This window comes from Aythya fuligula, chromosome 3 (assembly GCF_009819795.1).
Source record: "Aythya fuligula isolate bAytFul2 chromosome 3, bAytFul2.pri, whole genome shotgun sequence".
NCBI classification, from domain to species: domain Eukaryota; kingdom Metazoa; phylum Chordata; class Aves; order Anseriformes; family Anatidae; genus Aythya; species Aythya fuligula.
The window spans coordinates 28,208,883-28,221,225 of NC_045561.1; the positions used below are offsets into that span (position 1 = coordinate 28,208,883).

The window sequence follows — 12,343 nt, forward strand, 5'->3', positions numbered from 1 at the left end:
GGGTGATTAAATGATTTAGTGAATGAACTGAGCAGAAAGAGCAGGCTGATTGGAAGAAGACAGCTTCTGTTTAGGCATAGATGTCTTTGTAATCTGTAATGATAGGAAAGAAATTACAGAAAAAGCATAAGACAATTTAATTGGGTTTTGGTTAAATATTGTATTTTTCAGGTCTGCCCTAAATATAGTGAAATAACATCGTAGCAGCTATTATTTAGTTTCTGCAGTATGCCCTTGTAGAGAGGCCAACCCCCAAATGTACACAGATGTGTACACCCACATAGAACAGGTAAAGAGGAAAAAATAAGCAAACCGTCTTCAAAACTAAGTTGGAGTCCTATTTATTAACTTTCAAACACTGCAATGCAACATAAGTTTGTGTTCAGCCACAACACTAGTTGGAAAGACTTCACACTTTCAAACTTCCCAACAATTACTCCAGTTACAATACACTACCGCACCTCTGCAATCTCAATAGGAACGCAGAATAGTTTTGTGGAAGGAAGATATCCTCTGAGTATCTTCACCAAATAAATTCTTTGCCACTGTAGGGGCCTACAGCATTAATTAAAAACCACTCACACTCTTTTTCTTTCAGTACACTTTGATTTCTGTCTTGTCTTTTTGAACGCTAGGTCTTGCATTTGTGATGTGTTTGGGGAAATCCTTTTGTGTTCTTGTGCATGGGAGCATGCGGTGGCACGTGGAGTAGGTCTGTCCTGGACCATGCATCCGTACCATGGTTGGCCAGAGCTCTGGGCCACAGGGCATGAGCAGCCTTGCATTCCTATGCTAAAAATTTGGAGGCAAATCATTCATATCCAAATCTAGCCATCTTTTGAGAGGAAGCACTTCTGTGCTGGTTCTAGTGACCGAGTGCATCTCACTAGTACTCAACAATCAAAATTCAACTGAACTCCAGCTCAAGTCTCCATCCACAAGGCCAACTCCATTCTTTATGATCAAATTTTTACATAGAGCCTTGGAATTGTTTCAGGACATAACAAAGAAGTCACTGATCTCAGTAATTTTTGCCATGTGAAGCAGGCGCTGTAGCTTAAAGCTAGATGGATTACGTATGCTCCAGAAAAGGGCAGTTGGACCTAGGGGAGGTACATCAGTGGTGCCTCAGATTGCAGCAAGCATGCTAGTAGCCACCACGGTGATAAGTTTCAGTACATGGTGCTCTTTCTCCTTTACACGACAGAATTTGAAAGGAGAGAGAAATTTTTGGCCCATGTGCTAAGAAAAGCTCTTAGCTGAGCAAATCATGGTGGCTCGCCCAGCACAGCTAAGGCTGATAAGAATTACCGATCTAGGCAGACTCTGGCACAGTAAGATTTACACTTAGCCAATTCACGCAAAGGCTGTATTATATTACCTTGACACTTCCCCAGAAGTGGTTCCCCAGAGAGAAAACTCTGTTCCATAGTGACATCAGTTGAACCACAAGTGGGATGACAGCTCCAAATACTATTTAACTTTCTTTTTTCTAAAAACCTCACCGCCATTAATTAAGTTTCACTACGACTTAAAAAAAATAAGTAAAAATGAATAGATCAAGAGTGCTATGATCACAAGTCTTAATTTTCACTCTACTGGGATCCATAACCATGGGATATTTGCTGCTGTACCTCCAACCCCATTAGTGAAAGCATTCTGGGAGAGTTTTAACTAACCAAGGGGGTACCTACTTCCCGCTGTCCTATCAATCAAAAGAGCAGCAATGCCTATGGTGATGGTATCTGGTCCTAAATAACCTTTAGAGCAAAAACCCAAAGCATCTGGCTAAGATGAGTGGGGTAAGTTGTTGATTTTTTTCAAAAAGAACAAAATGGATGGCATGTATGGTAATTAGCACAGCACTACTCTACAAGAAAATGTAGAAAGCTGTGTGGTAGCAGGTATAACAAGAAGAATTAACAGGGGAATTTGCAGCTGGTTCCACAGTATAAGTGCATTACATTAACATTGAAATCTATGGCTCTGGACCTTAATACCTTGCAGGCACCTCTGACCTTTGTCAGCTCACACTTCTCTGTGGGACCATTCTCAAGAAGAGTTTCCAAGAGCAGATAATAAAATTTAGGCCACAGAAATGAATGTGAAAAACACATTTCAAGGACTGTAGGCAAGCTGGCCTCTGCAAACCATCCTGCTACACAGCAATCAATCCTGAGCAGCAACAAACAATACCATACTGGGAAATTCACCACACAAATTGTTTTTAAAAATGCCAAGAAACCTCAATGTGTTATCAGATCAGAGGCAAGCAGAAAGGATCCACCAGAGCCGCCGGCAGTCCCGTAGCACCACATTGCAACGTCAGCATTGGTTATGAGCCAAAGGCCTTCAGGCTTGCTTGTTGCCTGGAGGATATAAATGAAAGTCAGCAGGTGCAAAGGTGCAAGAAGTGCAGAATTGCATCACATCTTTCCAAACCGTGTTTATGCAGTAAATGAGACTCATTTCTTTCCACACTGAATTGAGACCATTTTTATTTTCTTTGGCTTATGAATGCTCTTAGTTCAATTTTCACGTGTGTTCTCCACGGTACCTTGGGATGCCTGAGGTGATTTATAAATGTGTGTAGAGACCAGGTGTATTGCCAGATGTTTATGTCCCTTTACAACAAGGCTTCACGATCCCTTCCAGTGCAAGGCCCGTCCTATATTATTTTTTTCTAATAGAGCATCAACTGGACTACAAGGTATCTATGAGTTTTCCCAGTATAGGATTTTTTCTTAATTCACTTATCTATCATCTCATTTCTATATTTAAAATAATGCTAAGTCTTTAAACCTCTCTAAGTACTCTTTAAAATTAGAGTTCCTTTCACGTAAAAAAAAAAATCGCAGAGAAATGTCAACAGTTCCAGGTTTAAATGAATGAAGCTTGACTCGCTGCCAAGAAGATTTTTAATCTCGAAGTGTTACCTACATTGACTTCTTTTCTGTTTCACTTCATCACCTACTTAGGAATAGTAAAAATTGTTTTATTATTATAATAGTTGTATAAATTGCAACTGCAGACCACTCTCTTAAATACAACATAACTGTAGTAAGAAATAGTCCATAGCCCTGAAGGTGAGTCACTCTGAGGAGGCAAAAAGGACAGTGATTTCTCCAAGGTCATATTGTCAAGGGATAGAATGGAAAAGAGAAAACAACCAGATTTAATTAGTAATTGGCACTGTAAATAGTAAGTGAAGAGCAATAAGATTTTTCTCAGTATGTCTTAAAACATAAAAATGTAAGTTTATGTGTGTGAGGAGGCAAGTGGACCAAAAATATAAACAATAACATCCCATGAAATTTTGTTTTTAAAGTATTTAGTAATTCTAGCTGCTGTCAAAGTCTATAAAAGTCTACTTGTTAAATATCTACTTTAGCAAATAAATTCTTTGATTTTTTCACATTCAGCATCCTCCTTTTTCCCCAGTTTTGTATCGTGAGAATGACAAATCTGCCTCCCTCAGTAAAGCTGCACTTGTATAAGTAAGTATACATAAAATGAGGTCTTACTAACAGACCCCAAGAAGTTGGTGATGTAGGAAGGAGGAAGGATGCAGTTCGCAGAACTAGGACAACATAGTTAATGTAATCATTTCAGGCACAATCACTGACAGTTCAAACATCCATAACTGCATAAGTTATTTGTATGTTTTGTATTAAAACAATTGGTAGAGCTATTTTCAGCAGTACTTCCCAATAAAATTCTTTTGAAATGTGTTTTGGGAATTTAAAGAAAAAATGTTGTTAGAAAGACGGTCAAGAAATGATGGGCAGCAGGGAACGGAGTACTGATTTTTCTCGGATGAAGTGATTATTAGCACTGAGGACACAATCAGGAAAACATGAAGAGTCAGCATCTTAGCTGCTGCATCTTGAAGACGAGGGCAAAACCCCGCTGAGTTTGAGGAACACGTTACCAATGGAAGGAAAAAAAACACCAACAGCTTAAGCGTGGCATCGTATCACTAAGACGAACGGAAAACACGACGAGGGAAATGATTAGGAAAACAACGTTAGGTGTGCATGAGCGGTCAGTTTAACAAAGGACAGAGATAAAAGTGTTTTTGTGCGCGTACGTATTGTTTTTTTTATTTATGCAATCCTCGAGGCACGCTGCGTGACACCGGCAGCAGTGCTGTCAAACACGTTAGGCACAGCCAGACCTCGCTGCGCCTCCTCGTAGCGGCTTCACGCTGCTGAAGGGGACTAAACGCACGCCTTGTTCCTGCGGCCGCTCGAGCAGTTCTGATTACTAGCACTCAAGTTACTTCGCCCCGCGCCCCGAGCGAGCCTCTGCCGGCGGTGCTCGCTCCCTCCAGGCGACCTGCCGAGCTAACCGCGCACCCGGCGCCGCAGGGCAGCAGGGCACAGACCCCGCTCCCTCGGACGACCTCCACCGGCCCCTCCGCCCCACGCCGGGGGTTCCCCAGGACCGCCCACAGCCTCCCCCCCGGGTCCCGCTGCCCCCAGGTGCGGCCGTGCCCGCGGCCGCCATTTTGTGTCCCGGCTGCCCCCCGCCCCCGCAGGTGCCCCCCGGCCGCCCCGCCCCCTCCCCTCCGGGCAAGCGGCGCGAGGCCGCGGCCCGCGCGCGCCCTCCCGCGCTCGCCCCGCCCCCTGGGCTGGCCCCGCCCCTCGCTCGCTGTCTCGCCACGCCCCCTCCTCCCCGCCGCCGGGGCCCCGCCTCCTTCCGCCTCTCCTCCCCGGCGCTCACGCCCCTCGCCTCCCTGCGGGCCGCCGATTGGCCGCGCCGCCGGCCTTCCCGGGCCGGCCTCCGCCACTCACCGCCCGCCGCCGCCCGTCACTCAGCGGCGGGGCTGGGCGCCCATTGGCGGCGGCGGCGGGGCGGGCGGGCCGTGCTGTCAGCCGGCCCGTCACTCAGTCAGTCGGGCGGGCGGGCGGGGCGGGCAGGGAGCGGGGTCCGCGCGCGGAGCGGGGCGGGGCGGCGGGGGAACATCTGGCTGCCGCCGCCGGGCCCGGCTGTGCCGCCGCCGCCGCCGCCGTGCGTGTGCGTGCGCCCGGCGCCCCCGCCCGCCCCGCCGCCGGCCCCCGCCCCTCCCCTCCCCTCCCCCGCGGCCGGCCCCGGCCGGCGGTGCCATGGGGAGCCGCTGAGCGCGGGGCCCGCTCCGCTCCGCTCCGCTCGCGGCCGCCAGGGGGGAGCCCGGGGGGCGGCAGCGGGCGGGCGGCCGGGGGGGGGCTGAGGCGCCTCCCGCGGCGCCGAGCGAGCCCCGAGGAGCCGGCGGGCGGCGGGCGGCGGCGGCGGCGGCAGCGCGGGGACTTCGGGGCCGCCGCCGAGTGTGAGTCCCGCCGCCCCCAGCCCCGCGACGGGCCGCGACCGGGGAGGGGGGCGGGCGGGCGGGGGCGCTCCGCTGCTGCCGCCGCCGCCAGCGGGGCACCGAGCGGGGAGCCCCGGGGCCGGCCCCGTTGCAAAGTTGCCGCCGGGGATGCGGGGGCCCCCCCCTGCCCCCCCCCGGTTACCCCCGTGCAAGTTCTCGACTGGGCTGGGCTCGGGGCGCCGCCGGGAGCGGGGGGGAGGCTCCGGGGCGCCCCCGGGGCTCGGCTCGGGGCGGCGGGGGGAGCCCCGGGGCCGCTGCCCGCCCAGCACAGCCGGCACGGAGCGGAGCGGGGCTGCGGAGACGGCAGAGCCCCATATGTTTAGGATTTTCTTCCCTCTCGCTCTCTCTCTCCCTCCTCTTTTTTTTTTTTTTTTTTTTTTTTTCTTCTCTCCCCCTGTTAGAAAGTTTGAAAAAAAAAAAAAAAAAAGAGACTTTGAAGTATTTTGTTTATACTAACAGAAGAGAAAAGTTCTCCTAAGAAAAAGCTGGTGGCAGGAGTGTAGAGGAGTAGCATATGGCATTAAAAGGAGCACAGCTGGAGGTAGCATTTCCATCTGAACATGATGTCAGAGCAGCTGACAGCCTGCCATCCCTCAGCCTTTTATTCTAACACACAGACAGGGAGTTAGTGTGTGCAGATCTGTGTGTGGAGAAGGTATCTCATTCCTCTCTAACATCATCTCCACTTTGCATCTGTCTCTCCTAGTCTGCTTTTTTTCCACCGATCTAACAGACCTGGAGCCAGCAAGACTCAGAGGAAAGGACTTAATCAGGTTTATGTGTACTAAAGGTAGGAGTAGCAATAGATTAGATACAGCATATTTCTGTTTTGGTGTGTTGTTTATTGAATTTCAGGAAAAAATCACATTACTTTTCTAACCAAGTTTAGAGGTAATATATGAAATCGAGTATTAAATAGATAAGTGGACTTAGTCGAAAAGGCTTGGGCTCTAGTTTGAGAGTATCAGTTCTGATGCACGTTGATAGAATTAACTTTAATGCATGTCGTGAGAAGAAAATTTCTGGTTTTAGGACGTGGCGAGAGCAAGTCCGGGCTTAATTTCTGGAGACCAAAAACCGAAATGTATTTAGTGGCGAGCCTAATGAGAGTTCTGGTTTGTATTTTTGTGTTGCATCTTTAAATCGACTTTATGGGGGGTTTTGGTGAAGCATACGCCAGCGTGCTTTTTTAAAAAGAACCGTGCTAACTCAAATGTGTTTGTTGTGCAGTCTTTCATTAAACTTCGTGGTTAAATATCCAGCAGCCCAGAACTGTAGTAGCATACAGCTGTAGTGCTTCTGAAAGATAGAAATCAGTTATGTGTTTAAAAACTTTTGTACCCAGGAGAATAGCTCGACTGGCTTCCTCTTTTCTTTCCTGCATGTAGTATTTGAGATCTTTTATTCCAGCGTAACAATAATTATTTGAAGGAGTTTTTGTATTTGCGACTAATTTAGAACTTGTAGATTTGAGCTGCCTGAATTGGCCAGACAGCTGTAATCGCACTCCTCTATTCTTAATCTCTTTATCTGGGCAGCAGCTGCCATATGGCCACAGTCAGCTGGATCAGATGTTTATAAGCTTCCTTCTTCGTCCCTCTCTGTCCTTTCAGCCTCCTAATTTGATCACAGCTACCTTGTGAGCTGCCCTCCAATCTTTATTTTTAGCCCTCTTAAGGATTAGGATTGATGTTGGCTGTGGGGCACTTAAAGTGATTGTATTGTAAATCTTCGTGCTTTACTCTAGCGATGGTATTTTTCAGAATATAGTAGGGGTTGTGCTGCAAGTTTTAGTACGCCTTGCTTTGCCGGCGATGACTATTTTTCAATAATATCTGCCAGCCTCGAGATCCACGATCTGTCTGGATGGTTTGGGAGAGCGTTGCCATCAGTCACAGAAGAATAGATTGAGACAGGTTTTGAGAGATTTTACTTTCTGTTTGAGTTTTGACTTCTCTACTTCTTTGAAGTGTGTTTTGTTTTGTTTTGTTTTTTATCGTCAAGGAGGGTGTATAGAAAAATACTTGGCTAAGAGCGGTGCTCAGGATACTCGTTTTAAATGTGCACACACACTCGTGCTGAATGACTTTTTTTTTTTTTAAGTTTGGTACTGCAGACTGGCTGGTGTGGGAGGGGAGGGAAATTTCTGTCCTTCTGCATAGGGGAAGCGATGCTCATTGGCATTTTAGTTGACAGTTTTCTTTTTCTTTTGTAAATTCTGCATATTAGCAAAAAATGTTTATGTTCTATTGTACAGTATGGAGAAGGTTCAAAACCTGAAACTGTACCTACCAGGAGAACAAAACAATGCAAACTTAAATTTCTAAAAATTTAAATTTTTGATTTTTTTTCTATCGATAAATACTATTTACCCTTGTCGATCTATGTTCTTTATGAATGTTAGATTTTCAGATTTGGGTACATTAACATTTCTTCGTGCTCAGGACTCCCTCGTTACTGCAATTTGACTTTAAAAAGAATATTGATGGTCTGATTTTCTCTTTTTCCCCCGCTCTGTGATCTCTCGAACTTGGTGTTAATTTAATTTTATTTTTTTTTAATTTTTTTGATTTGCCCTCCTAGGGACGCAACCTGGAGGAAGTTCCCTGGAAAAATAACTGTTGAACAGATTTTATGAACAACTGTGCTACTTTAAAAAAAAAAAAAAAAAAAAAATTAAAAAAAAAACCGTAGATATATATATAATAATGCAGCTGAGTGCTTATTAGAATAGCATCTTCCCCTCTGAGAGGAAGGCATGACTTCAGTGGTTGATGGGAGAGGGTGGCCAGTGTGCGTACGCGTTAAATAATCTTTGCGTAGGGGCAGCGCTAGGATTCTGGCAATATAAATGCCAGGCGTTTGGAGTGGAGTAACTTGGATTCGTGAGTTCTGTTGTTTTGACCTACATGTAATTTTTTAAAATCTCGTTGCTTATAGGTTATGAAGACAGCATGGAGTTTCCTGACCACAGTAGACATTTGCTACAGTGTCTGAGTGAGCAGAGACATCAGGGTTTTCTTTGTGATTGCACTGTTCTGGTAGGAGATGCCCAGTTCCGAGCGCACAGAGCTGTACTGGCTTCATGCAGCATGTATTTCCACCTCTTTTACAAGGACCAGCTGGACAAAAGAGACATTGTTCATCTGAACAGCGACATTGTTACAGCCCCAGCTTTCGCTCTCCTGCTTGAATTCATGTACGAAGGAAAACTCCAGTTCAAAGACTTGCCCATTGAAGACGTGCTTGCAGCTGCCAGTTATCTCCACATGTATGACATTGTCAAAGTCTGCAAAAAGAAGCTGAAAGAGAAAGCAACCACGGAGGCAGACAGTACAAAAAAGGAGGAAGACGCCTCAAGTTGCTCAGACAAAGTGGAGAGCCTCTCCGACGGCAGCAGCCACATGCCAGGAGACTTGCCCAGCGATGAAGATGAAGGAGAAGATGAAAAATTGAACATCCTGCCTAGCAAAAGGGACTTGGCGGCTGAGCCTGGGAACATGTGGATGAGATTGCCCTCAGACTCAGCAGGCATTCCCCAGACTGGCGGAGAGGCAGAGACACACGCAACGGCAGCTGGAAAAACAGTAGCCAGCCCCTGCAGCTCAACAGAGTCTTTGTCCCAGAGGTCTGTCACCTCCGTGAGGGATTCAGCAGATGTTGACTGCGTGCTGGACCTGTCTGTCAAGTCCAGCCTTTCAGGAGTTGAAAATCTGAACAGTTCTTATTTCTCTTCGCAGGACATGCTTAGAAGCAGCCTGGTTCAGGTGAAGGTGGAGAAAGAGGCTTCCTGTGATGAGAGTGATGTTGGCACTAATGACTATGATATGGAACATAGCACTGTGAAAGAAAGTGTGAGCACTAATAACAGGGTACAGTACGAGCCGACCCATCTGGCTCCAATGAGGGAAGATTCGGTCTTGAGGGAGCTAGATAGAGAGGACAAGGCAAGTGATGATGAAATGATAACTCCAGAGAATGAGCGAGTCCACGTGGAAGGAAACATGGACAGCAGCTTGCTCCCTTATGTGTCAAACATACTTAGCCCCGCTGGCCAAATTTTTATGTGTCCTCTCTGCAACAAGGTCTTTCCCAGTCCCCACATCCTGCAGATCCATTTAAGCACGCACTTTCGAGAGCAGGACGGGATCCGCAGCAAGCCTGCTACTGATGTCAATGTCCCCACCTGCTCGCTGTGTGGTAAGACTTTTTCTTGCATGTACACCTTGAAACGTCATGAGAGGACTCATTCAGGTGAAAAGCCCTACACTTGCACCCAGTGTGGGAAGAGCTTCCAGTACTCCCACAACCTGAGCCGCCACGCAGTGGTTCACACACGGGAGAAGCCACATGCTTGTAAGTGGTGTGAACGCAGGTTCACGCAGTCCGGAGACCTTTACAGACACATTCGGAAGTTTCACTGTGAGTTGGTGAACTCATTGTCTGTCAAAAGCGAAGCACTGAGCTTACCTACTGTCAGAGACTGGACCTTAGAAGATAGCTCACAAGAACTTTGGAAATAAAATTTTTATATATATAAATAATATATATATAAATCTATATAGTTGTGGTACAGTCTAAAAGCAATCTTGTTTCCTTGAACTCAAAGTTTGGCTATTAGCTTGTTTTTGCACTTTAAGGCAGCATGAATATTTCACTAATTTAGCACTCTGATAAAACCGAACTTTAGAGGTGACATGACAAAGTAATAAACAACGGAGCGTATTTTTTCCCCCTTTTTGGAATAGAAGCCAGTGGATACTTTAGTTTTAAAGAATCTCCAATTCCAAAATGTTGGCTTGGCTTTGTTCTCCCCAAAACACTGCGTTATTTTGAGCTCTAGATACTTTTCCTTTCAAAATCTGAATGTAGAAATCCTCTCCCAATTATATCAGTTCCTTTACATTTCTCTAATTGCATGAGTCCTTTCTAGCTGTTGGAAACCTGAATGCTTTTAGACCCAAATGGAAAATTTCTGAAATGCTGGATTATCTATTTTTAAACAAGCGGTTGACTTAAAACTTATTACAGCAACTTCTGGATTTCTGACAGTTCCCACTGGAAAAAAAACAAAAACACAAAACAAAAACCCTGAGAGTACACTGGGATCACTGGGACTCTGTCTTATGTGAAGGTTTGCTTGGGATGAAAAAGGATATTGCAGCTTCAGCAGTGATGAACTGTGTGTTTAAAAAATGTGAATTACTGTTATTGTATACTGTAATTGATTACATGGGCCGGGGGGAGGTATCAAAGAACTTGGCAGGTTGTGTTGATGCTCTTAGTTGAGTCTTGAAAAGTAAATATTAACGCTACAGAAATGCATGAGTTTCAGTATATTTTTGTCTTTGTTTGCATTGTATAACTTTAATGAGTGAGTTTAAAATTATTTAATTTCCTTAGGAAAAGGCACCGTTGAAAATGCCGGTGTTATGAAGAACATAAATGCACTGTTTTTATTTTATATAATTTAAATTTTCTTTCCCACTGTCTTTCAGTTGAGACAAACTTAAGCTACAAGTTGACAATTTAGCTACATAACAAGGAAAATATGAATGTTTACAAACAGGCTTAAAGATTTGCATGTGCAGTGTGCATTCATTAAAAGAAAACCTTCTAATTGCACAAACCCCACGCCAGCTCAAACTTTAGGTGCATACATTTACCCAGATGAGCATTTTTAGGATTCCTGCTGCACACATCCACAATAGGTCATTCTTTTTCCCCCCTTGAAAAGGGTCTGTGGACTGAAAAAGCCCCGGGCTGAAAGGACTGGAAAGCCCTGATTGACGGGGGGGCCGGGGGGAGGGTAGAGGGCTCTGTGTATCCAAGCAGCAGAGACTGCAGCCTGACGTGTGGTTTTAATGACCAACACGCAGGTCAAAAGCATTTTGCACAGTGTTTGTTTTCCTGTCTTGCACTTACAAATAAGGTCTATGGGAGTAGCATGGAAAACGTTTGCTGTTTTTCCTTTTTTTTTCCGCTTTTGTTTAAAATTTGATCGCCTTAACTACTGTAAACATAGCCTATTTTTGTGCTTAAGATACTGAATGGAAAACTCCATTGTGTATTGCTGGACTGTTTTGGAAATATTTGGTCAAATGTGTGTTAATTTGGCTGTAATGGCATTTAAAACAAAAAAAAAAAAAGCTGTGAAAATGGCCTTGGAGCGTTATCTTTAGTTACTTGAATAGTTTCTAGGTTTAAAAATACATTCTTTTATTAATTTAGAGAAGACAATCAGTGTCTGAGAAAAATGGACTTTCTCTTGGATTTTTTTGTGGTCCTTGTGAGTGATTGCTTTTTTCCTTTTATTAGTTTCACATTCTTCTTTTGTTCTAAAACTTAGACTGACATCTAGCTTTGACAATCATAGTATGTTTTATTTTCCTGAGGGGGGAATAACTTATAATGCTGTTTAGTTTTGTACTATTGGTGTGTTGGTGAATTTTTAAACTGTGTGCTAACTGCAATAAATTATATGAACTGAGAAATCAATTCCCTTGTCTTTTTTCCCTCTTTTAAATTATAGTTACGGAGTATTTTTTATAATGTGTAACTTTATTACTTTTGTACAGACTTATATTGCTAACTGTGTATTGAATATGTTTTCAGTATGCTTTTGAGCACTTTGTTGCTAACGTACATATTTACATCTCACTTAACATTTAAAAAAAAAAAAAAATTAAATGCTTGTGTTTTGAAAGCATTTCTGTGTGTGTAGCTCTCTATCATTCTGTAGAGGGATTTTTGCTTTTTTCCCCTAAAGACTTCTGCAGAAGCCATCTATTCAATTCCAGAAATTTTCATTCCACTCAAATTTCTCTAAAGATACAAAATTCCTTTTCTGGGCTAAATTTCGCCCCAAGTAGGTCTCTCAGGCTCACCCTTTTGTATTTTCTTTCTATCAGGAGAGCAGAGCAGGAGGAAACAACTTAATCTGAAGTACTGCTCGGGTAGGGACTGTCAGTCTACGTTACAGAGCAAGCAGCAGTC

At 44.9% G+C, this 12,343-nt stretch overlaps 1 protein-coding gene across 2 annotated transcripts; it reads left to right on the plus strand.

Moving 5' to 3' along the window:
* Positions 1-5,253: 5,253 nt before the first annotated feature.
* ZBTB18 (zinc finger and BTB domain containing 18) lies at positions 5,254-11,845 on the plus strand. Of its 2 annotated transcripts, XM_032185177.1 has the most exons (3): positions 5,257-5,308; positions 6,054-6,137; positions 8,288-11,845. In XM_032185177.1, the coding sequence occupies exons 2-3, from the start codon at positions 6,125-6,127 to the stop codon at positions 9,868-9,870; spliced, it is 1,596 nt and encodes a 531-aa protein (XP_032041068.1). In that variant the 5' UTR covers positions 5,257-5,308; positions 6,054-6,124; the 3' UTR covers positions 9,871-11,845. The 2 variants fall into 2 exon arrangements, with proteins under 2 accessions (XP_032041069.1, XP_032041068.1); XM_032185178.1 differs by lacking the exon at positions 6,054-6,137 and having other exon boundaries at positions 5,254-5,308.
* The last annotated feature ends 498 nt before the right edge of the window (positions 11,846-12,343 follow it).